The sequence below is a fragment of the Poecilia latipinna genome, unplaced genomic scaffold, assembly GCF_001443285.1.
Source record: "Poecilia latipinna isolate Pla-1442-1.1 unplaced genomic scaffold, P_latipinna-1.0 Scaffold2599, whole genome shotgun sequence".
Classification (NCBI taxonomy): Eukaryota; Metazoa; Chordata; class Actinopteri; order Cyprinodontiformes; family Poeciliidae; genus Poecilia; species Poecilia latipinna.
The window spans coordinates 1-20,982 of record NW_015115215.1 but is presented as its reverse complement, the minus strand read 5'-3'; the positions used below and the strand labels follow the sequence as shown (position 1 = coordinate 20,982).

At 39.8% G+C, this 20,982-nt stretch overlaps 1 protein-coding gene across 1 annotated transcript in view; it reads left to right on the top strand.

The window, feature by feature from the left end:
- The window catches only part of LOC106938460 (G patch domain-containing protein 8-like), a 50,049-nt gene extending 31,794 nt beyond the window's left edge, over nucleotides 1-18,255 (top strand). Inside the window, exons 4-6 of the mRNA XM_015020518.1 lie at nucleotides 6,117-6,254; nucleotides 11,691-11,821; nucleotides 13,595-18,255. Of these exons, the coding sequence (XP_014876004.1) occupies nucleotides 6,117-6,254; nucleotides 11,691-11,821; nucleotides 13,595-17,420 (4,095 nt within the window). The 3' untranslated portion in view covers nucleotides 17,421-18,255. The remainder of the gene's footprint in view (nucleotides 1-6,116; nucleotides 6,255-11,690; nucleotides 11,822-13,594) is intronic.
- Nucleotides 18,256-20,982: the final 2,727 nt, after the last annotated feature.

Sequence of the window (20,982 nt, the reverse complement as noted above, 5' to 3'; positions counted from 1 at the left end):
CTTTTGGATTGATGCTGAGACAAGCTTCCTGGATACTTCAGGAGACATTTGTGGAAATGAAAACCTGCCCTTTGGAGTTCAAACTGATATGTTGCAGGCATTTAGCACATATCCTCTCTAAATGTTGATTATTAGCGCATTTGTGTTAACATGGTGAAAGAGCCATGTTCAAGATGCCTCTGGTCCCGATGAACCTACAGAGATAAGGAGGCGCATTTATCTCCCAAATGAAGCAAAGGTTTCTGGTTCTGATATGAGCTGGGGCTTTGAGATAAAAGAAGACGGTACTTCATGAGATGAATGACTTCGGTTTTGCCTGGAGGTTTCCCCAAGGACCCCTTTGAAAGGCAGAACACATAATACTGTGTATCCTTATCACAAACCTCTTTTTGTAAGTCCGTGGGGTGGAAAGGGATAGGGATTACACCTCATCTTTACTTGTAAGGGCTTAGCATACAGTGGCGCTTCACAGTTTGCAAACCTTTAAGGAATTACTGGTATATATATTTGACCTAAAATATCACCAGTACTAAACACCTGAAAAGCAGAAAACAAACCCCCAAAGGACAAAAATGTTATTCACTTTATTTTTAATGTTACTTTTATACTTTATAGTTTTTATTTGATTGTTGACTGTTTCTGCCACAGCTTAATATGACAGTTCAGATTACACTGAAATCAAGCTATAAAGTTATAATCTATAAATGTTCCCTGACCTCAGGCAGAAGGGTCTCATTAACGTTAATTTGTGGAAAATGTAAATTAATACTGAGTGGTAGAAGGTATGAGCTCCCAGCTTTAGCTCATTTGATCAAATTTTAAAACACTCAAACTGAAACTGCCAACACACTACTTTAGTCCAGATAAACACGACATTGCCAAAGGCCATCCTTCCAAATCACTGAATTAACATGTTCCTATAACTCCCATGGCCAGACACGCAGACTGCTTCTGCAAATATTTGCAAGAGACTGGCTTTGCTCTCTGGGGGCGGGGGGGTCAATGAATTTTTGCATACCATGGTAGGATGCCACCTTTAAAATATTCCCAGTCATAAAGTTTCATTGCAAGTAAACATCCCACCATGACCTTTTAGTGGTATTATAACAAAGTGGGAGCAACTTCATGCGGCCTTGAAATTACAGTATCTCAGGAAAGAAATTATCTCAGGAACAGTGTGTAGAGAGCTTGATGGAGTGCGTTACTATTGCCGAGCAACTGCATCCAAGCCATACATCTCCAAGTGCAATGCAAAGTGACAGACAGAGGTGTAAAGCACACTGCCACTGGCCTCTAGAGCAGCAATCTATCTGGGAATCCAATAGATGTGTCTCTCGGCCGACATCATATTAAAGCCTTTGTAATAAAAATGGCAGGTCAAATAAAGTTCACATGTATGTAGAGAGGCAAGTGACCCAGTGGTTTCTGTAATACACGATCTCTGTAATGTCACTTATAAAAGGATGTAAACATTTATCAATGCACACAAACAGTGAAGTAGCCATATAAAAAGCCTGTGTCCTACATGTTTCAGATAAGTCTCCTCTCCCACACAGCTGAGTTAAGGGCTGAATTACCTTCTCTGTATGTCACCAAAATCTGCAGGGACCACATAATTAGCCACTCATTTGATTCAGGTGCATTAGCATTTAAAATAAGCATGCAGACTCTTACAGACTGGAGTTAGACTCGTTTGCCTGATATTTGTTTTATAAAATAAGAATGCAAAGACAGCACATCTTGAATATATGCAGTGAACTTTAATGATGTAACTTATAATTATTGTAGATAATAATCACAAATGTTAAAGCAACATCCCCTGACAACATAGGCGTCAAATAAGCAACTGTAACCGAGGTGCTAATACTAAGTTGAACAAAATCAGGCACAATAAGTGGAAATTTGTCCTTAGCATGTTTTAAATACTGTCAAAACCTTTGCTAATGACCAACTATGATGTTTTTGTACTTTTTACTGCTGCTGAATTATCTTCCTAACCTCTCTAACAGCACAATTAACTTCTCATTTTTACGAAAAAATATTTTAGTTAGTTTCTGCTAAATAGTTATATCCTGAATCCACCACCACATCCCATATTACTGAAAGATTATCAATCCTGAAAATTAAAATAAAATTGTACTTAATTTAGTTTAAATTAAATTAAATAGTGCTAATAGTGCAGCTATGAAAATTCCCAGAAATACATCAGCGTATTTTTGTCTCTGTGAGCTTTTGAATAATATATTGTGTGTCATTAGTTTCCTGCCAACGCTTGCAATGACTGACTGATTATCTCAGTAAAGCAAGCAGGAGCCGTTCTTTTACACATTACCTGAAAATGTTAAATGACATGCATCTTTTCAGATACTTTGTTTAGGGTCAGTGATGACTCTTAGTCATGTCACTTTCAGAAATTAAAGTGTCATTTCCTTGACAGACTCCAGATAAGAAAAAAAAAAAAAACAAGTAATATTGAAGCAGATTAACATTCAGAAGCCTGCAAAAATAATCAGAAAACATGACACATTCGATGTCCACTCAAGCCTGCAAATATATCAACGTAGCTTAGATGAGAATAGATTTACACTAGTGAGGAAAATTGAGGTCAAGATTAATTTGGCTCTGGCATTTCAGGTTGACAGACTGTGTATTATTGGACAAGCTTCAGTGTGTGTTAGGAAGCTCCTACTGCTGATGTAGTTCTATAAATGGGTTTAAGCGCGTCAGCGTGCGGGGTAAGGGTTAGAAATCACAAGACATTTGCGTCTTCAGAGCCAATTAAAGTTCTCATGTTTGATTCCAGTGTACACCAGAAAAATGGTTTTCCGGGGTGCCTCTGACACAAACAAATTATTCTTGAGTGCACACACATATACACACATTTCTGTTTTGATGCCTTCGCACCTTTTCTTTTTTTTTTTTTTTCTTCCACGCGTGTGTACACTCCTCTCTATATTTCATTGTTAAAAGTAATTATCCTGACAGAATGCAGGAAAGTGAGAGGACAGTGTTAAAGTATATCCCGAGGAAAGGCCAGACCAAAAATACATCACATTCACGTACTTCTAGGAAGCACACATATGCATCTGCACAAACACATGCATTGTTTCTACCTCATCACTGCCGTCTGTCTCCTGTGAAGGCTGCTCTCTGTGATTGGATCATTTCCTGGAAGTGACTTCAGGTCAGATCAATATCGTGGCACACACATGCACACTTCAAGAGATAAAGGATCGATATGTGTCAGTTCCACCAGGGTTGATTTCAGTCTTAAAGAGTCCTGTCAGTCCACCCCTTCTTTTCACCTATTATGTGTATAAGAAACTAACCGACAACTTGATCCTGCCAAGGATCAAGCTGTCTTTACCATGATGTGTGTGTGTTCGGTTAAAAAGAAATGGATAAAATGTGTGTAGGCGTTCTTGTTTGTGGCAAAAGAAAAAGAAGGATTTTGTACTTAAGCTTTGTAGCTTTGCAAAATGTAATACCCGAGAATTTAAGGTTTTAGAAAATTCTGTTCAACTTCATTCAGTTTATTTATACAGCAACAATTCATAACACATCATCTCAAGGTACTTTATTAAAAAAGTAATTCTGCTCAATCATGTACATTCCAATTAATTCTACTTATCAAACGGTGTTTAAGTTCAGTTCATTATTCAAATTACCTTAAAAAGTTTTCTGTCTAAGGAAACCCAGCAGTAGACAGCAGCAAATCGCTTGCATTATGTCACTAACTCTGTAGCAAACCCTCCTACCATGCATGTATGTAGCGACAGTGGAGAGGAAAACCTCCCTGTTAAAAGCAAGAAACCTCCAGAAGGAGTTACTGGCTCTGTACAAGCAGCCATCTGCCATGACTGACTGAGGGTTTAGGAATACAGAGCAGAATATTCAAAAAAGCAACAGACTGACAGACGGAGAAGTTAATTCTAAGTTAATGAAAGGTAAAAAGTTTATATAGGAGAGAGAATGTTTAGTTACTGGCAGCCTTATTTCAGCCGATATACTCCAACAGGAAAGGACCACAGCCAAAACAGAATGCCAAACCAGTGTAGCTTACATTAGAGACGAAAAAAAAACTGAGAAAACAAAGTTCAACATATGAATTAACAGCAAATAATACAAATTGAAGAGTAGAAGGAAGTAGCAGAGTGAAGAAAAGTGATAAGTTGGTCTGCCAGCAGCCTAAACTTATAGCAGCAGAGCTGCAGAGATAGCTCAGGATAATCTAACCCTTAGATTGAGCCGTGAGCCAGGCAGAGCTGCAGAGCACCGTCTTTCTGAACTGCATCCACTTCCCCGCCAGATTGGATAGTTAGAACCATTAAGGTCGCAATGTCTTGCAGCAATCTAAATGTAATTTGAACATTTTAAATGTCCCCACCTTGGGTAAAGGTTTTCCGTAGTATTGATATTTCGAAATCTGTTATCATTTGTGGCAGATGAAAGTAAAATAAAAAAAAATACTAAATAAAGCCACTTTCTGTCTTCTAACTTTCGCTACTCTATTTGCACAAAATACATAACGAACATCTGTCCTGTGTTTTGTCTGCAAGACACATTCTGCAGCTGCAAATTGTCAACTCACTGCAGGCTGCCATAACTAATATATACGTTTCCATTTATGTCTTTGAAACATCAGATTATATACATTTTAAGTGCAACTATTTTTTGACTAATGGCCTAAACTTCCAGAGTATTCTCAGTTGAAACCTGAACAGTCGCATAAAACAATGGAGTCTGGATTCGCAGGTAGATCGGTGGCCTCAGTCCGATATCCAATCTAAAAATGACCTCAGTATCGAGTCCAAGACTGATATCCAATTGGATCAGCCCCATCTACAAATGCAACATAAGCTGTTTTGATTCATCCTCTTGAGGCATCTAATCAGTTTAAGACAGAGATTCACACAAGTCTGCATCATAAACACAAGCTGTTTGAACACTCAAATACACAAACCCATCTTCCTCAGGCATTTTATTCTACAAGGTAACAAGGATTGCTTCACATGTACAAAATATTTTTTGGTACATAACTGTGCCCAATTTCTGGAGTCTGAACTGGTGTTTACTGAAGTCAATTGGTGCCAAAAGAATCTCTCACTGAATGACCCAGGCCTTCACAAACAGAAAAGAAGAGCACCAGGAAGTAGGAAACATGGAAACAGAGCAAATAAAAGGGAGAGGTGAAGTAAAGAAAAAAATTAATTGACTGAAAGGAGGAGCGTAAAAAGAAAAAGAAAGACTGGGGAATGTGAGGAGGAAGAGAATGGACAGAGGGAAGGAAAAAAGGGCAGAATGAGAGAAAGAAGTGACAACCTCAAATTAAATTTCCATCATGTCAGTGTAGAGCAGAATTCAATAGTGTTTATTGGCAGCCCCTAGCCTCAGGGAAATTACATTCTGAAGCAGAGCATGGCATGAATGCACACACACACACCTCAACACATGCATACACACTCAGACACAGCAGTACACAAACAAGTGCACACACCTATTGTACACAGACAGCACCGTGCAAGGTTCTGGGTCCAAGAAGACCTGCTGGCTGAGGCAAGCATGCAGACAGGCAATTTATCCCCTCGGGTCCATATGCCATTTATACAGCACATGTGTGACTGTGTGTATGTCTCTGTCCTTGTGCTATTCTGCCTACCCGTTTGTGTGCATTGAAACTTTTTTTCCTTCATATCCAAGATTTTCCCGCTGTACAGAAGTCTAAATTGTACCATTCAGATGGCTATGCTTCCTGTCTATCCAATGCCATTTCCTCCACAGTCGGACTCTCCGTATTTGCCATCACGGTACATACGGAGGTTTAATATTATTGTGGCTGTGTTAAATGTCTACCCCCAGGCTCAAGCTGCCATAAGCATGGGGATTCGGCGTCTTTGCTCAGCCTCCAGCAGTGCCAGTAAAGGCAACTCTCTTTAATAGGATGTCGTTTAACAGTTTTATGCAGAGCTCATGTAGAGACTATTATTGCTGATGTCTCTGGGATGCAGATTCGCTGTAAATGGATAACAGTCTGCCATTCGCTCCACTTCTCGCTCTCTATGTCCCTCTAACCCCTTACGCTCTCATTTTGAACGTTTCTATCTTTCTCCCTGCAGGAGTGCACGGAGAGGGCTTTGGGTTGCTCCGTCGAGGATCTGAAATCGCTTTTCTACTGCGAACTGTGTGACAAGCAGTACCTCCGTCATCAGGAGTTTGACAACCACATCAACTCCTACGACCATGCGCACAAGCAGGTACAGAAAGATGCACCTGACAACACTTGCACTCGATCTGGCAACATATAGACAAATAAACGGGCATCTTTTTTTGATTTCCTAGAGTAGAATTTGGATGTTACTATAGTACTTTTACATGCTGATGGAAAGCTGTGCTATTATTACTATGACAGTCTGCCAAATTGGTTGTTTCCCAGCAGAAAGAGTGTGATAACTGTAGCGCTTCTTTCTCTCTCATCTGCTATACAAAGTGTTAAAGAATGTATTCTTTGGATTTATATTTTGATACACCGATTGCTTCGTTTTGTATTAATCATGTAAAAGATTTGCTCCGATGAAAGAACTCTAAAACAATTAAGTATAAAGTTGTTGAGATGCATCAAAAACATACAAGACTTAATCTTGCCATATCAGAAATACTTTATAACTGTACTTTATTGAAATATTTTTGATAACTCAAATTTTCAACCCTTTAACAGGAAAAAAAGCCATTAAGCTATTGCTTCATATAAACATTAATCCCCTTTAGGTCTAAAGCACATCACACTACAATCTTTAGTTTCCATCCATCCTTGCGTCTCTTAATTGTTTACAGGGCGTCCGTTCTATAGCTGCTTACAAAGAAGGGCAACTCCAACTTTAGCACAATTTTTGCATAAATCCCAGTCTTATTTTATGAGCTGGCCCTTTAACCGAGATCCAGCTCTTCACCATCTTTCATAATCACTCTGCTGGTTTGTCCTATTTTCTGCAGAACACAAAGAGAAAACTTTAGTCTTCTCTACTGATGAGCTTGAGCTGGAACAAAAAAAAGAGCACCAAAGAGGAAACTGTTAAAGTTGAATGAAAAATAGTTCAAGCAATGGACAAATAAACAGTTATCAGAACAACTGGAATACAAAAATATAATTATATGTAAAGTTCTTAAGCCACAAGTCTATTACACAAGAATATTCCCTTCTGCCCTTCAAGCCCAAATTTTAAAACAACTAATTGCTATGCATCTAGTACACGAGAATGCTTTTTATTTATTCTTCCCTCACTTTATGCTTTCTTGAAAAAAAAACAAATAATCATTGTTAAATATACCATGTTGTTGTTAATCGTGGTTAAAGCATAGCTTTGTTATTCTGATTTGGACAAGTTGAAGCCAGAGGGCCATTAGACAAAGGCTCTCTCCTCCTTCTGCATCCACTTCACCTCCAGTTTGGACTAACAAGCTGAAGGTTCTGCTGATAGCCCATTCTCCTAAAGCTATCTGTTGTCATGCCAAGACACATACTTGCACGCTAAAGCGCTCAGACATGCACTTACCCTTGTACACTTGTCCGCAAACACAAGGCGATCTCTCAACCAAGCCAAAGCGCTTCCCACTTCTGAACGCCCACACTGTGCATCATGAAATAAACATTGAGTAGGGGCCGTTCCTCCTTTGTCATTGTTCTTTGGAAATGAATTGAGGCAACTGTAGGCCAATGTTAATGCTTTGTTTTAGCCGACGGCAGGCACATGAAACGAGCTGCATGCGGCACTGAGCTGACAGCAGCTAGGGGTGCTGTGTGAACACACACACGGACACGCACACCTCCACACACACACAAGCAGAAATAAGAGGATGCATGTACACTCTGCCTGCAGAGCAGACAACAGATGAAATTCTAGCTGAAGACAGTTTCCCTGCAGGAGTATTGGCTTTGGTGAATGGAAGCTGATTGCGTTTGCTTTGTCTCCTTTTTCTAGTCATCGATTCCAGGGTAAATATGTCTGAATGCAGGGCCTTATTGGTCTCTACTGCTGATTATATGCATTGATCTTTTATACATCGCATTTATTTTTGGCGGGGAAAAAAGCTATCAGCCTATTAGCATGTCTCCTCTAATGCCTTCCAAAACCACCCCTTATGTTCTCCAAGTGGATTGGAACCAACTTTCACTCATCCATAGTTGAGCATTTCTTAAACGTGTTGACACCACAAAACAAATACAAATTAACATAAACATAAAACATTAGTACATATCTAAAATTCTGGACCAGGAGAAGTATTTGAAATGAATGTCAAATTTGATGTTTGATGATGCAAACAAATTCTTTAAGAGACAAAAACCAGTAATGTATGTAAATGGTTCCATTGTGTAATTTTTGCCAAATCTTTTGAGTTCTATCACTGTGCATATTAAATTATTTCAGAAGTCAGAAAGGTGACATACCTCAGCCAGATGGCTAAAAGAAGTAATGAGACATTTTTATTGGAGAGCAAAGAGTCTCGAGGTTAACCTTTAGAGTTACAGCAACTACAAAACTAACATTTTTTTTCCACTTTAACAGTTGAGGAGTGATAAAAAAAATAAATAAATAAATAATGAGATACTAAAGATGTTGGAGATGTAGGAGGTCCACCTTCACAAAAACTCCTAAGGGTTCCCCATCAGTCGCTGCTTTAAGGAACAAAAGGTTGTGTAATTAAGTGTATGATTATGCAGACTTTAACAAAAGAAGTACTCATTTGTCCTTACCACTTCCTGTAAATCTTGTGCATTTTTTTTTAAGTTGAGGAAAATTCCAGAAGAGCATTGCAAAAAACAGATTAACCAAAAGAAAAAGAAAAAATAGAAATGTAGGCTTTATCCTCAGATGTTGCATTGCAAATAAGTTGTGACTAATTGTAATAATGTTGCTTTTAATATCTATATGCTTTTTTTTTTAAAGAAAACACCAGATGTTGGTTTTAAAATTGTCCATCAGGTGTAGGTTTTTAGTTTTTTCTTTAACCACCTTACTTTCTTTCTCTTCTTTGTCTATTTTAGTTCTCAATAGACTTCATTGGATTCTACTGATTACTAAAGGACTCTGTGCTTGCAAAGTACTAGTTCACCTGCTTTGTTTTTATAAGAGAAGAGCATTAGGTATTCATCCTCATATATTTGTTCTCTCATAGACTGCTCTATTACCGATTGCTACAAATAGTATTAGTGCAGAAACGCCGATCTTTTCTTTCTATTTTCTTGCTTTTTTTTTTTTTTGTTTTTTTTTTACCACAGTCGTTCATCATATACGCCTCTTTAATTTAGCATGATTAATAATACCCACAGAATAAGCTTGGCATCATAACCGCTCACAGCCACACAAATGATGAGCATCCGCACCGCTCAGGCATCCAAATGTATCAGAGATCTAAAACCCGCAGTCCTAGTGGCACACGCATAGAGCTATCCTCAGTGAGCGCAGAGTGGGAGGTTAAGCATCACTCGATAATGTAAAAAGACACCAGCTTGTGTAAGACTCAGCTGAGATTAACCTGACAACTGTCAGCTCCTGCATTAGATCCAGCTTGCAAAAAAATTAGTGAGTATATAAATAAATCTGATGAGTGAGGAGCTAATCTGATGAGTGCATGTGTGCGACACGTATTGTATGGGCAGATAATAAGTGTAACACGACCTAAAAGTACATCTGGCGTAATCTTGTTGGAAATTACACCTCAACATTCAATTCACAAATATATGAGGTAAACAAACCCTGAGTTCACAGGGAAGAAAAAATAAAATATATTGGAAAGCAAGAGAAAAAAGCAGTGCAGAAGGTTGCATCTATTCCCAAACTCCTGAGTCGCATCCCTACCCTTCAAACGTACACGGAGACAAAAAGTCTGTGCACACACACACACCTGCCAAGCATGGATAAAAGAAGGATTAAAGCATGTCAGAAAAGGAAACCGGAGTGAGGGGCATGAATCATTGTTTCCCTGGAAGAACCAGTGCAGCCATTGCTACAGCCTCGCATAAACACACAATCTTGTAACACACAGTATCACCCACATAGATATGACCAAGTTAATTGACCTACCACATTAGAAAAAAAAACACTTAATTTTGGCCCCCCCACCCTCTCCAATGTCCTCACCCCCAAACGCCTCTTGCATTTGTTGTATCTGTGTTTGACATTATCAAACAAGCAGAGATGATGCCTCATCTCACTCCCACATACAGATGTTTGTCAAAGCCCTTTTGGCAAAACATTGTAAGTCACTTGTTCCCCTTTAGCACTTTTATTCAATGTGCAGGAATAATGAAGGCGTCTATTTTAAGCCCTTCAGAATCCGTAAAAACCCTGAAAACCTGACGGCATAACATTTTAAGCAAGCATGTCTTTTTTTTCCCTCCTCTAAGAGCACTGAACAAATTATGTCTTCCCCTCCAAAAACAGTTTTGATTCTCCGATATAGCTTTAAAATGCATTATGGAGCATAGTGACCTTTTAGAGTTTCACTGCCTGATGTAGGCTGTCCTCGTGTGAAGGTAAACCATTTACTTTCTTATTTTTAGGTAAGCTAATCATATAATGAGAATACTGTTCTCTCCTCAGGGGAAAAATGAAAGGAAGGAACTTTTTTCTTTATATAATTTGTCATGTTATAGCCAGAAACTTCAATGTATTTTGTTGGAATTCAATTTTAAAGACCATCACAAAGTAGTCCTAATCAAAAAGCAGAAAAAGGATACATGCTTTTATTGTTGTTATTTTTTTGTTGTTGTTTTTACAAATAAAAATCTAATTAAGCTTCAAGTATTTAAGACTTTCACTTTGATACAATTTAGGGCACCCAGTTAACTTTAGAAGTATGTTATGTATTATTTGTTATTTAATCTTAGCATAACTACAGTTGGTCTGTTGCCATTTGTGATTTCATAATAAAGTAGATTTGATTACATTGTGTTATACCTGATTTAATATGGACTGTATGTAACTGGCTCTGCATCAAAACGAAAAGAAATTAATTTCTTAGAAAATAAAATACCAAAACATGTCAAGACTTTAAGGGAACAAAGCCCTGCTGTTCTGCTGTGCTCCTGCTGGATTACTTTACATCTGAGTTAGCTTTAATTAAAAGTCATTTTTGTTCTGCTTTTCATAAATATTTTCTATTCTGCATTTGCCATCAATTTTTATTTTACAGTTGTGGACTTCTTCAATTGTCATTTTATTTAAATTTTTGATAGGCATTTTTGAGAACAACTAACAAATATTTGTGGTCGTTTCCAAAGCAGTAATCAGTGGAGCAATTTTCTTAAACTAAACTGCAAAGTGGCTGATTATTTCATGTAAAGTTGTGCGGTTGGTTTAAAGCGAGTAAAATACAAACGAAAGTCGTTCAAAAAGCCCAGAAAAGTGATTCCTTCTTGTGAACTCTTCACACTACCAATCGCTCTTCATTTGGTAGTGTTTTGGGCTCAAGCTGTGTGTTAAAGGAAAAAAACATTTTTTTTCCCCAAGCTGAATGAAGTTAATTGCCCATGAGCTTTGGGGGAGAACATCTGCAAACAGAGCTCGCCGACAGCTTTGAAAGACAGCTGCATGCAGAGAACCTCCAAAACTATTTTCTCTCTCACGCCTTTCCCTGTGTCATCTTCATTCCTCCCCTATCACCCACCCCCTTTATTTGTCCGCTTCCCGCAGAGGTTAAAGGAACTGCAGCACAGAGAGTTTGTTCGCAACGTGGCCTCAAAATCATGGAAGGACCAGCGCAAACAGGAGAAGGCTCTCAGGCGTCTTCACCAACTCGCACAGCTGCAGCAAGAAAGCCAGCGGTGAGCGGGAGGAATGTGCGTGTGTGTGTGTGTGTGTGTGTGTGTGTGTCCAACTGCAGCAGTCTGTGTGTAATGAGACCAGTGGCAGGAGTCCAGAGGGGTTAGAGTGCGTCACATCCAGTCAACGATTCTTAGACTTGATGGATGCAAGCGAAGATTTGAGAGCACTCAGCTGGCCTAGATAGGCCACAGGTGAAGTAAATATAACATAAAGACACATTCTTGCTGACACGTGGAGAGTGGATGATTTGTAGGTGAAAGAGATGCAGTTTTTTTTTTTTTTTTTAGAGGAGAAAGAGTAGTGGAACAACTTAAAATTAATGATATTGGCGAACAAAGTGTATAAATGAAACTTGCCTGCGGGTTTGAAAGTGTACGTTGCTTAATAATCATCTTGATTGTGCTTATTTTCTTTGCTATTAAATTGGGGGGGGGGATTCAGAAGCAGATGAAATACGTGGATGACATTGCTATGAAAGAAAAACTTTTTTTTTTCACTTTTGTTTTTGTTATTCATGTCAGATTAATCCCTTGAGATTGCGTCAGTATCAGCATCTGTGCTACAGTAATAGTACATACCATAGCTATGCAATGTGCACAATAATAGTAAAATGTTTTCCTTTATATTTCTCTCCATAACATGAATCATCTGATGAGTCCTTTAGTGAAGGCTGGTAGATTTAGTCTGGGTTCAGAGCATATTTACATTTTTTTATTTGCATCTTTATTTTTCATAGCTTCAAACTGCATTTCATTAGCCTAATAGCATAAATGCCTAAGTCTTATTTTTTAAATTGGGACTTAGGCAATTATGCCATTAGGCTGACGATTTGTTAAAACATGAAATACCTGTAATTAACCGCACTTTTGGTTTAGATTTACTCACAAAAAAAACTATCAACCGTAACTGCCAAACCTGTAGACTCCCCAAATCATTTAAAACAACCTGTCTTACAACATGAAGTAGGCCAAAAGCAACACATCCTGCACAAATCTAAAACAAAAACATTTGAGACCACATGAAAAATAGACTATCATCTATCAGTTTGGAGAAAGTTTTAAAAGGCATTTCTAAAGATATGGGACTGCACCACACCACAGTGAAAACAATTGTCTGTAAATGGAGAAAATGTTGAACCTTGATTAGCCTTACCAGGAGCAGAGAGCATCAATTACTCATCCAAAAGATCATAAAATAACCTAAATCATTGCCGATATCGTGCCATTGGACGTTTCACAGGTTGACCCCATTCACCACAAGTACAAAAGAATAATTAAAAACAACTAAATATTACTTTAGTAATTTACAAAGCTGAATATTTAGTTTATACATTAATGGCTTGAGAATGTGAGAAAAACTGCAGAGACTGCTATTTTTTCCTTTGGAACAAACTGCAGTGTTCCTCGTGGATTTGCATGCTGGGAATTCTCCCTTTTTAAATGCATTAAATCTTTTCTTTTTAACACAACCGTACATCACAATTGAAAAGAGGATCTGCGTAATGTTGTGAGCTTTTTGTACCTCACAAAAAAGCTCACAACATCTAATATATGCATTCCTATGCTTGTTCACTATGTGCCTGGAAAATGCATAATACTGTCCCTCTAACTTAATGCGCATCAGGAAATCAGGAATAGGAACCGTGAACATCAAGTAGTATTTAATTTCATTCAAGAGGCTCTTAGATTAGATTTTAAGCAACTGTTAAGCAATATATGTTGATAAAAATGAAGCTGTAAATAAAATATTTTTCTTTTTTTATCTTGTTGCAGAGTTCCAAGAAGGACTTATGGGTTAAGGCGTGCAGTTAAATCTGTTAGTGAGATGGAAGAAAAAGATGTGGACCAAAGAAGTTGCAGCTCAGAGGACAAATCTAAAGCCTGTGACCAACTCCAGCAAATCACTACTACAGACTCCAGGACTTTCAGCCATCAGTCTGATGATTCTTGCCAATCTCTTTCACAAATATCTTTAGCCACAGCTCTACGAGAGTCTCCACTGATCCATTCACCATCTCACACAGACTCTCCAGCATTGCATCCACAATCTTGCCACAGCTTTTGCCCCCAACTGCCTTCCCCTACACCAGGGCAGGTGGGAAGCAGGCTCGGAGTGTCCTTCTGTTTCTCTCGGAGAGGGCCCAGACTAGAGCCTTCTGCCTCCGTCTTTTCCGACCAGGAGGAGGAGGAAAGAGAGAAAAGAAATCAGATGAAGGAAAGAGTAAAGGCTATAATGGAAGATATCGGCAGGGAACTAGGGGAAGCAGTTGAAAGTGAAAAGGACAAGTCCAGCTCTGACAGTGTCTTGCTAAGGGACACGCAGCCAATCCCCGGAGAGCTTGCCAGAAAAGAGGAACAGATGGAATGTTTTCCTATTTCTGCTGCAGCCAGTGATAATCACAGCCAGGACTTATTAGACTCACAGTCGCAGACCTCAATGACCGTATGTGGCACTGCACTGGCAGTGTCTCACGTGGACACCAAACAGAAAGACAGAGTTGCAGAAAGACACCAAGAGACACTGAGAAAGAGGAAGGGAGGTGATTTTCTATACGTGCAAGGCAAAGACAGTTCAACCCGACTGAGATGGCCTGTCAGTTTGCTTAAATTTACCAAGACTCAACCACAAATCTCCTACAGCTGCAAGCCGCTCTGCACAAATCTTCGACCTGCAGAAAGACTCAGTGAAGATCTGCAAGAGTCGCAACAAAAACTGTTGTGTGTTCTTTCAGGTGAATTAAATCCATTTGTGCCATCTGTTCATACAGCAGATGCACATTCCTGTTTGCAAGGACAAGAAAGACATGAGATTAGAACACATAGACAGGGAAAAAATGAGCAACATATCAATGTAGAGACAGAAGCACATCTGCTCCTTGAAAACAAAAACCTTCCATCACCTGAAACAGAATCAGACAAAGGAAGGTGCATGCTAAGTGAGGAAAATTGCGAGGGGGTAGCCCCCCATCCATTTGACCCTACTCAGAGTGACAGCTCTGACACAAACTCACAGAATCCTCCGGGAGGCAGATTAGAGGGTGCAGGAGGGATCAGGAAGAGAGCCATCACAACCCTGAGCTGTAAATTAGAGTCTGTCACCCACCCTGGCACACAAGGGATGTGCATCAGCCCGTCCAGGTGTGAATGTGGGAGTGAGACAATACACAAGTCTGCCAGAGCACCAGAGTCGCATGTGGGTGTCCCAAAAGTGTCACCCAGAAAGAGGAAGACCAACACAAAGAAACACAAACTGGTAAAGAAAAAGAAGAAGGATAACAAAGAAAGGTCATCAAACAACCACCAATTAGCAAAGTGCAAAGTAAGGAGTGTTGTCTCTGCAGTTTGCAGAGCAGTAGACACTGAAGAGACATGGGCAAAGAAAAGGAAGCAAAGAAAGAAAAGGGTGAGGAGGGTGGCTGGTGCAGGCAGCGACTGTCTCCTGGGGAGATGTGTGGCAGAGCCAGTATCTGTCTCTGTCAGAAAGAGGAGGTCTCATAGGAGCCGCTGTGGTAAATTCAAGTCAGAGCTGGACACTGAGCAGAGAGAACCATACAGCGTCTTCAACAGGCTCACAGACACAGTAGGGGAGAGAGAGCGAGCAGGAGATACAGCCGCTTTTCCCTGGCGGTCCCACTTCTCCTTTCGTTCCTTCTCGCCGGGATGCAACTCAACACCGTTTTGGGAAAGGGGTCACCATGGCAACCCCAGGAGTTTCATTGACTTCTGTTACCCTGACAACAGCTGTGGTAGCGGCCCGATGAAAAAGAGAAAACTCTTCCACAGGGACAGAGAATTCATTCATGGTGAGAGCAGGAAATCAGGGAGGCGCTCAGGCTGCAGAGACAGAGGTCTGACTTCAGACCCCCAACAGAGGGAGTGGACAAGAGGTGCTTCTGCTGGAGGCAGTCAGGAGGGCAGGTTAAGGACTGGATGGAGCCCAAAAAATAAATCAGCTGAGTGGGATAATGAGAGAAGGCTTAACCCAAGTCCTAGCTGCTGGAGCAAGAGACATGAGAAGCCAGAGGATGTAGACTGGGACAGGAGCAGCACCGACAGGTGGACTTTTGGCAACAGTGATAGCTGGGAAGACAGGGAAACAAGCAGGTCCATTTCATGCACCAAGTCAATTTGTGACAACAGAGACAGCCCATGTAGCACATGGAGGTGTGCAGGCTCCAGGCGGTCAAGTTCAAGGCACCTCTCAAGCCCTGAGTGGTGGGCAAGCCAACATCCATCCAGCTGCCAGATTGCAATAGGTGCACAGGGCAGTAGATGCCATAGCCCACGTTCCTGCAGCCCCTGTAGCAGTACCAGCTTGTCAGAGCTAAGCTGTGAGTGGAGCAAAAGCAGTACCTGCTCAGGAATCACTGTAGATAGGTTGTCTGTCAGCTCATGCAAATCATTGTCAATGTTTGCAGATACCTCCCTGGAGACAAGGAAGCACAGCAACCCCACATTCACTCCCTCCATGTTGTCAGTTTCCCAGTCATTCCCCCAGATATCACGTCTAAAAGGGCCAAACCTCAATTGTGACAGAAATCCCTTACTGCTAAAGGAGACAAGTTCGCAGCTAGACCACTTACCCTCTGCATCCGATGCAACTAGCATCTCAGACACAGCTTCTCCAGAGTTACATCCTAGTAAAACTCTGCCACAGGCAGGGTTCAAGACATTGAATTTACCTCTCATTGGAAAACTTCCTGCAATCCAAAGAAAGGCAAAGGAAAAAAAGGATCTGCTGGAGAGGAGTCTGGAAAAGAAGAGAGAGGAGGAAGCTAAGATCCACGAGGCCCTTGAAACAGAGGGTGTCAGTTCAATATGTCCTCTGAAAACTGCTGAGTCAAATCCCAGCAGTATCCAAAATCTCTGTCTGCAGGAGATTAGGACAGATGACAAACAGACAGGTGTAGAGACCACTACACCAATCAGCTTTTCAGCAGAGGAGATGGACAAATATCGTGTCCTCCAGGAGCAAGCAAGAGAGCACATGCAGAAAGTCCTGGAAAAGATACAGGAAAGTCCAGATATTCACACACAGACAAGCTACACACATGTCACACGGACAGAGAGTTGTTTTATTTCACAAGAACAATACAAACCTGTCCCCCTGCACAGCCTGATGGAGCCTCAGTTGATTCATCCAGATTTGTTGCAAAGACAAGTTCAGCACTCATTCCATGTCAGTCTCCCACTCACACAGGAGAGCTTTACACACCCTGTGGCTCTGGGCGTTCCGAACCCCAATCCACTTCCACCTTCCCCTGCTCTCTCCAATCTTCACCATATCATTTTACAACACACAGCTCTCTCTGTGGACCCCAATGTAGCCTCAACTTCTAGCACATCCACTTCTCTTCACCAACATTCTTCCCCACGCTGTCCTTCCCTTCCTCATCCTCTTCACTTTACTCCTTTCCCCATCACTTCCCTGCTTCCCTCAATCTTGTTTTCCCATCATCCCATTCCCCTCCTCTCACATGCCCCAGCTTTCCACACATCCCCTCTCACTCCACTATCCCCAGTATCCCTGCAACCCTTGAACTCGCGGCCTTTCATAGACCAATCATGGTCAATGCCTTTTCAACAGAAGGCAATATGAATTTCAGATTTGCTGCCATGGTTATTAATCTCTCCTGGCAGCAAGAGGACAAGGGGGAATGCTTAAAGAAAAGTCTGAAATATTTTTTATTTCAAATTAGGCATTTGTTATTGGTTTCCTCGTATCAGCGCCAACTCTTACTCACATACGCCTTCACAGACACACTTCTATGTGTGCATATACACCACAAGTATTGACTGATTTCAAATGAAAATTTGTTTCTCCGGTTAGCCTCTGCTCTGCTGCTGCTGCAAGTAGGAAAAAAACAGACTTTGATTCTGTGCTTTGACCATCATTTCTCATTCAGGCCCAGAATAAAAGGAAAAGGTACACCTGCTATTCAAAGACAAGCTGGGCTTGTGTCATCCTCTCTTTTTCCTCCAGAGCTACAGGCAGACCAGCTGCCTTTTGAAGTACCCTTCAATCCAGGGACAGGGTAACAAGAGAAAGTGATAATACTCCCTGCTTATCTCCATTTCATACAGGTTATCTGGGTTAGGCTGTGACTTTCAACAAACAGATAACATACCAAGGACCAGAGGGGGACGTGGCACGGCTATTTTAACCTTATGTGAGCTCTCTGTGAGATAGGAGTAATCCTGTCCTAAGACAAATTTACATCATGAAGGACACAGATTTATATATTTGAAATCATTAAAATAAAATATGTTTATACATTAATTAATCCACACTTAATGCTAATAGATGTCCTTTTACAACTTAAAATCTGAGACATGGCGTTTTCTTTTTGTCACACTGCATTTAACAGTTCATGAAGCTGATGTTATATTAAAGTGTGAGTGACAATAAATGGACTTTCATGCTTTTCCAAATTATGTCTGACTCTTGCTGATCATGTCATGTTTTACAACATCTATGTCATGTTTGCCCTCTGACACAGAAGTCCCAACAGTCTTATAACACACAGTAGCTAGTGCTGTTCTCCATTTACTTCAGAAATTGGAAGTCTAATTGGCAGTACATCCAACTTCAGTATGTTTTGGTTGCAAATCCAAAGAACCGCAGGATTTGCTCATTCTTTTGCTTAGTGAGTAGGGTAGCACTCGTGACACAATATGCTAATCTTACAGGGCTGTATTTAATGCACTTAAACACAGCAGTAACATATTGAACTATAAATAAGAATCTGATCTGTATCCAATTAGAATCCTAATTAAGACATTTTTAAAGAACTGGAATAAAAGTCCTTGAAGCTCAACTCCACTTTGTTCCCTTACTACTGTCTTAGACTTCATGTAAACTGTAACTACAGTAAGCTATGTGGTCACAATTTGCACACCAATTAAAAATAAATCAATCTATTTTCACATGAACACCTTAGAAGACTGAATTAAAGCCATGCCCACTATTGTGTTGATATACACAAACTGTTTCCAACAAACAAAGAAAGCCTTGCAGCATCTGGCTCTACAATAATATTCACAGTTATAAAGGAGAGATCTGTTACACATGGTTTGCTCAGTTTTTTTTGGCGAAGGATAACTATATAGTGTCCAGCTGAAAGATCAGTCACTGTATTTTGTGTCTCAAAGCAAAACTCTAATTGATTAAGTAGAACATTCTTTGCTGCAAGCTGTCTGCATATTGCTAACTGAAAGAGTACTGAAATGTGCCATGATCCAAATTATCAACAAGCTATATTAAAAGAAAGCATAAACATACCAGCATTAACCTACCATGTCAGCAACCTGCCCATGAAAACATCAGCAGAGTCAAGATATGAATTTACAGAAGACTGTGACTGTTGAATCAGATATATCTTGAGAAAGAAATTATGACTTTATTGATAAATTCTGGAGTATGAATTTGGGTTTAATTATCGATGTTTGAAATTTTGACACAACTGGGTGTTCCAACAGGATCACGCAATACACATCAAAACTTGTTTTGAACTGGATGAAGCAGGTAAACATGAAGCTTCTGGAGTAGTTTCATCTTTAGAAACAAATGATGAAGCAATCCATATTTTAGAAGATGTTGTAAGAAGAACAATATCTTACCTTTCTGAACGTAACCTGTCTTGCAATGGAGCAGCAAATCAAAGCTGTCCTGCAGAAACTCCCAGTGGGACAACATGTCTCTAGCTGTCAATAAAAATGGACAAGAAACACTGCAGCAACTGGGACGTCAGTGGCGGTGAGTAAACTAAATGGGACACAATCACAATAATGATGCAGAGCATGCAACACTGATGAAATGCGGTGTGTTGCTTCATTGCATTTTAAAGCTGCGGAGGTTTCAAGCATATATGAGAATGATTTAAAGAAGTATCAGACTGGGGCTCATAAATGACTGTTTATGATTTACCCAGATCTGTATGGGGAACAAAATCTTTTGATGGAAGATTATACATGCAAATCAGTTCTGTGGTGAAACATGCTTAAAACGCAGCAAATATACAATATGCAAGGTTGTTACCACCTTTTATGTGTGAGTCAACCAACTTTTGGTTTTGTGTTTTTCATTTGAAGCAGTATTTTCCTCTGACACCTTGTCACATGGTGAATGTGTACAGAGCCAACTACATTTGTATCATCCCTGGTAAAAAAAAATAAAAAATAAAGGCTGTATTGCAGTAGTAAATCTTCCACTGAAAATTGTAGAATGATCTAATTTTTAAATTGAGTGAACTAAATCAATGAGGAAAAAAAATCCATACAAGTAATAATAGTATTTAAACAATCGCTGTAGATACAATTATTGACACCCTTCTGACAGTAGAAGCACTCAGTCCTCTCATAACCTTCCACATTGTTGGAGCATGTAGGAAACAGAACCTTTGACATTCTTCTTTGGAGAATCTCTTGATTGTTCAGAACCTTGCGTCCTTTCTCATGATTTCTTCAGCTCTACTCAGCTTTCTTTAGTTCTGGGAACTGAAATTCCCATGAGAAAAGATTAATCTTGTGTCTTTTTGAAGCATTTCTGCACAGATTTGACAACATATTAAAAATCAATATGACTACTAGCTTTTAGTTTTCAGACAGAATCTACCTGAGTGTTAGAATCCATTTCAACAAGGTTTCAAGGTCCTTTGGAAGAAAAACATGCCCAAAGCACAGCAGACCCTCAGTCGTACTTTACAAGCATTTTTGTATCCCAAGCATAAAAGAAGTCATGGATTGCAAATTAGAAATTCGAAGCATACGGTTTAGCTTTGTTACCCACCAGGTTAAAGTGTAAATTTCGTTTTTCAATGTTTGACGCTGCGACATAGAAAAGATGAGACACACGTTGAGATTCCTTTAGCATCTAACAGGAAGGTTTAATTATCTTCTGTGCAATGAATAATACTGAACAACAATGCATATACAATACTCCATGTATCAAATACTCCAGGCATCACAGAGTAACTCTTTGATTCAGTACATCACAAATGGCTATAACATGCCTTTAAACCAAACGAGAATTATTTTAACACGCTCCATTTAACGATGTGAATTTTATGAAATGACAAAATCTATTCACAGATGGCTTTTAATTCTCTAAACAAGTTAGTGCTTTAACTCCAATACTTTGTCCTTGTTTCTCAGAATGTTTT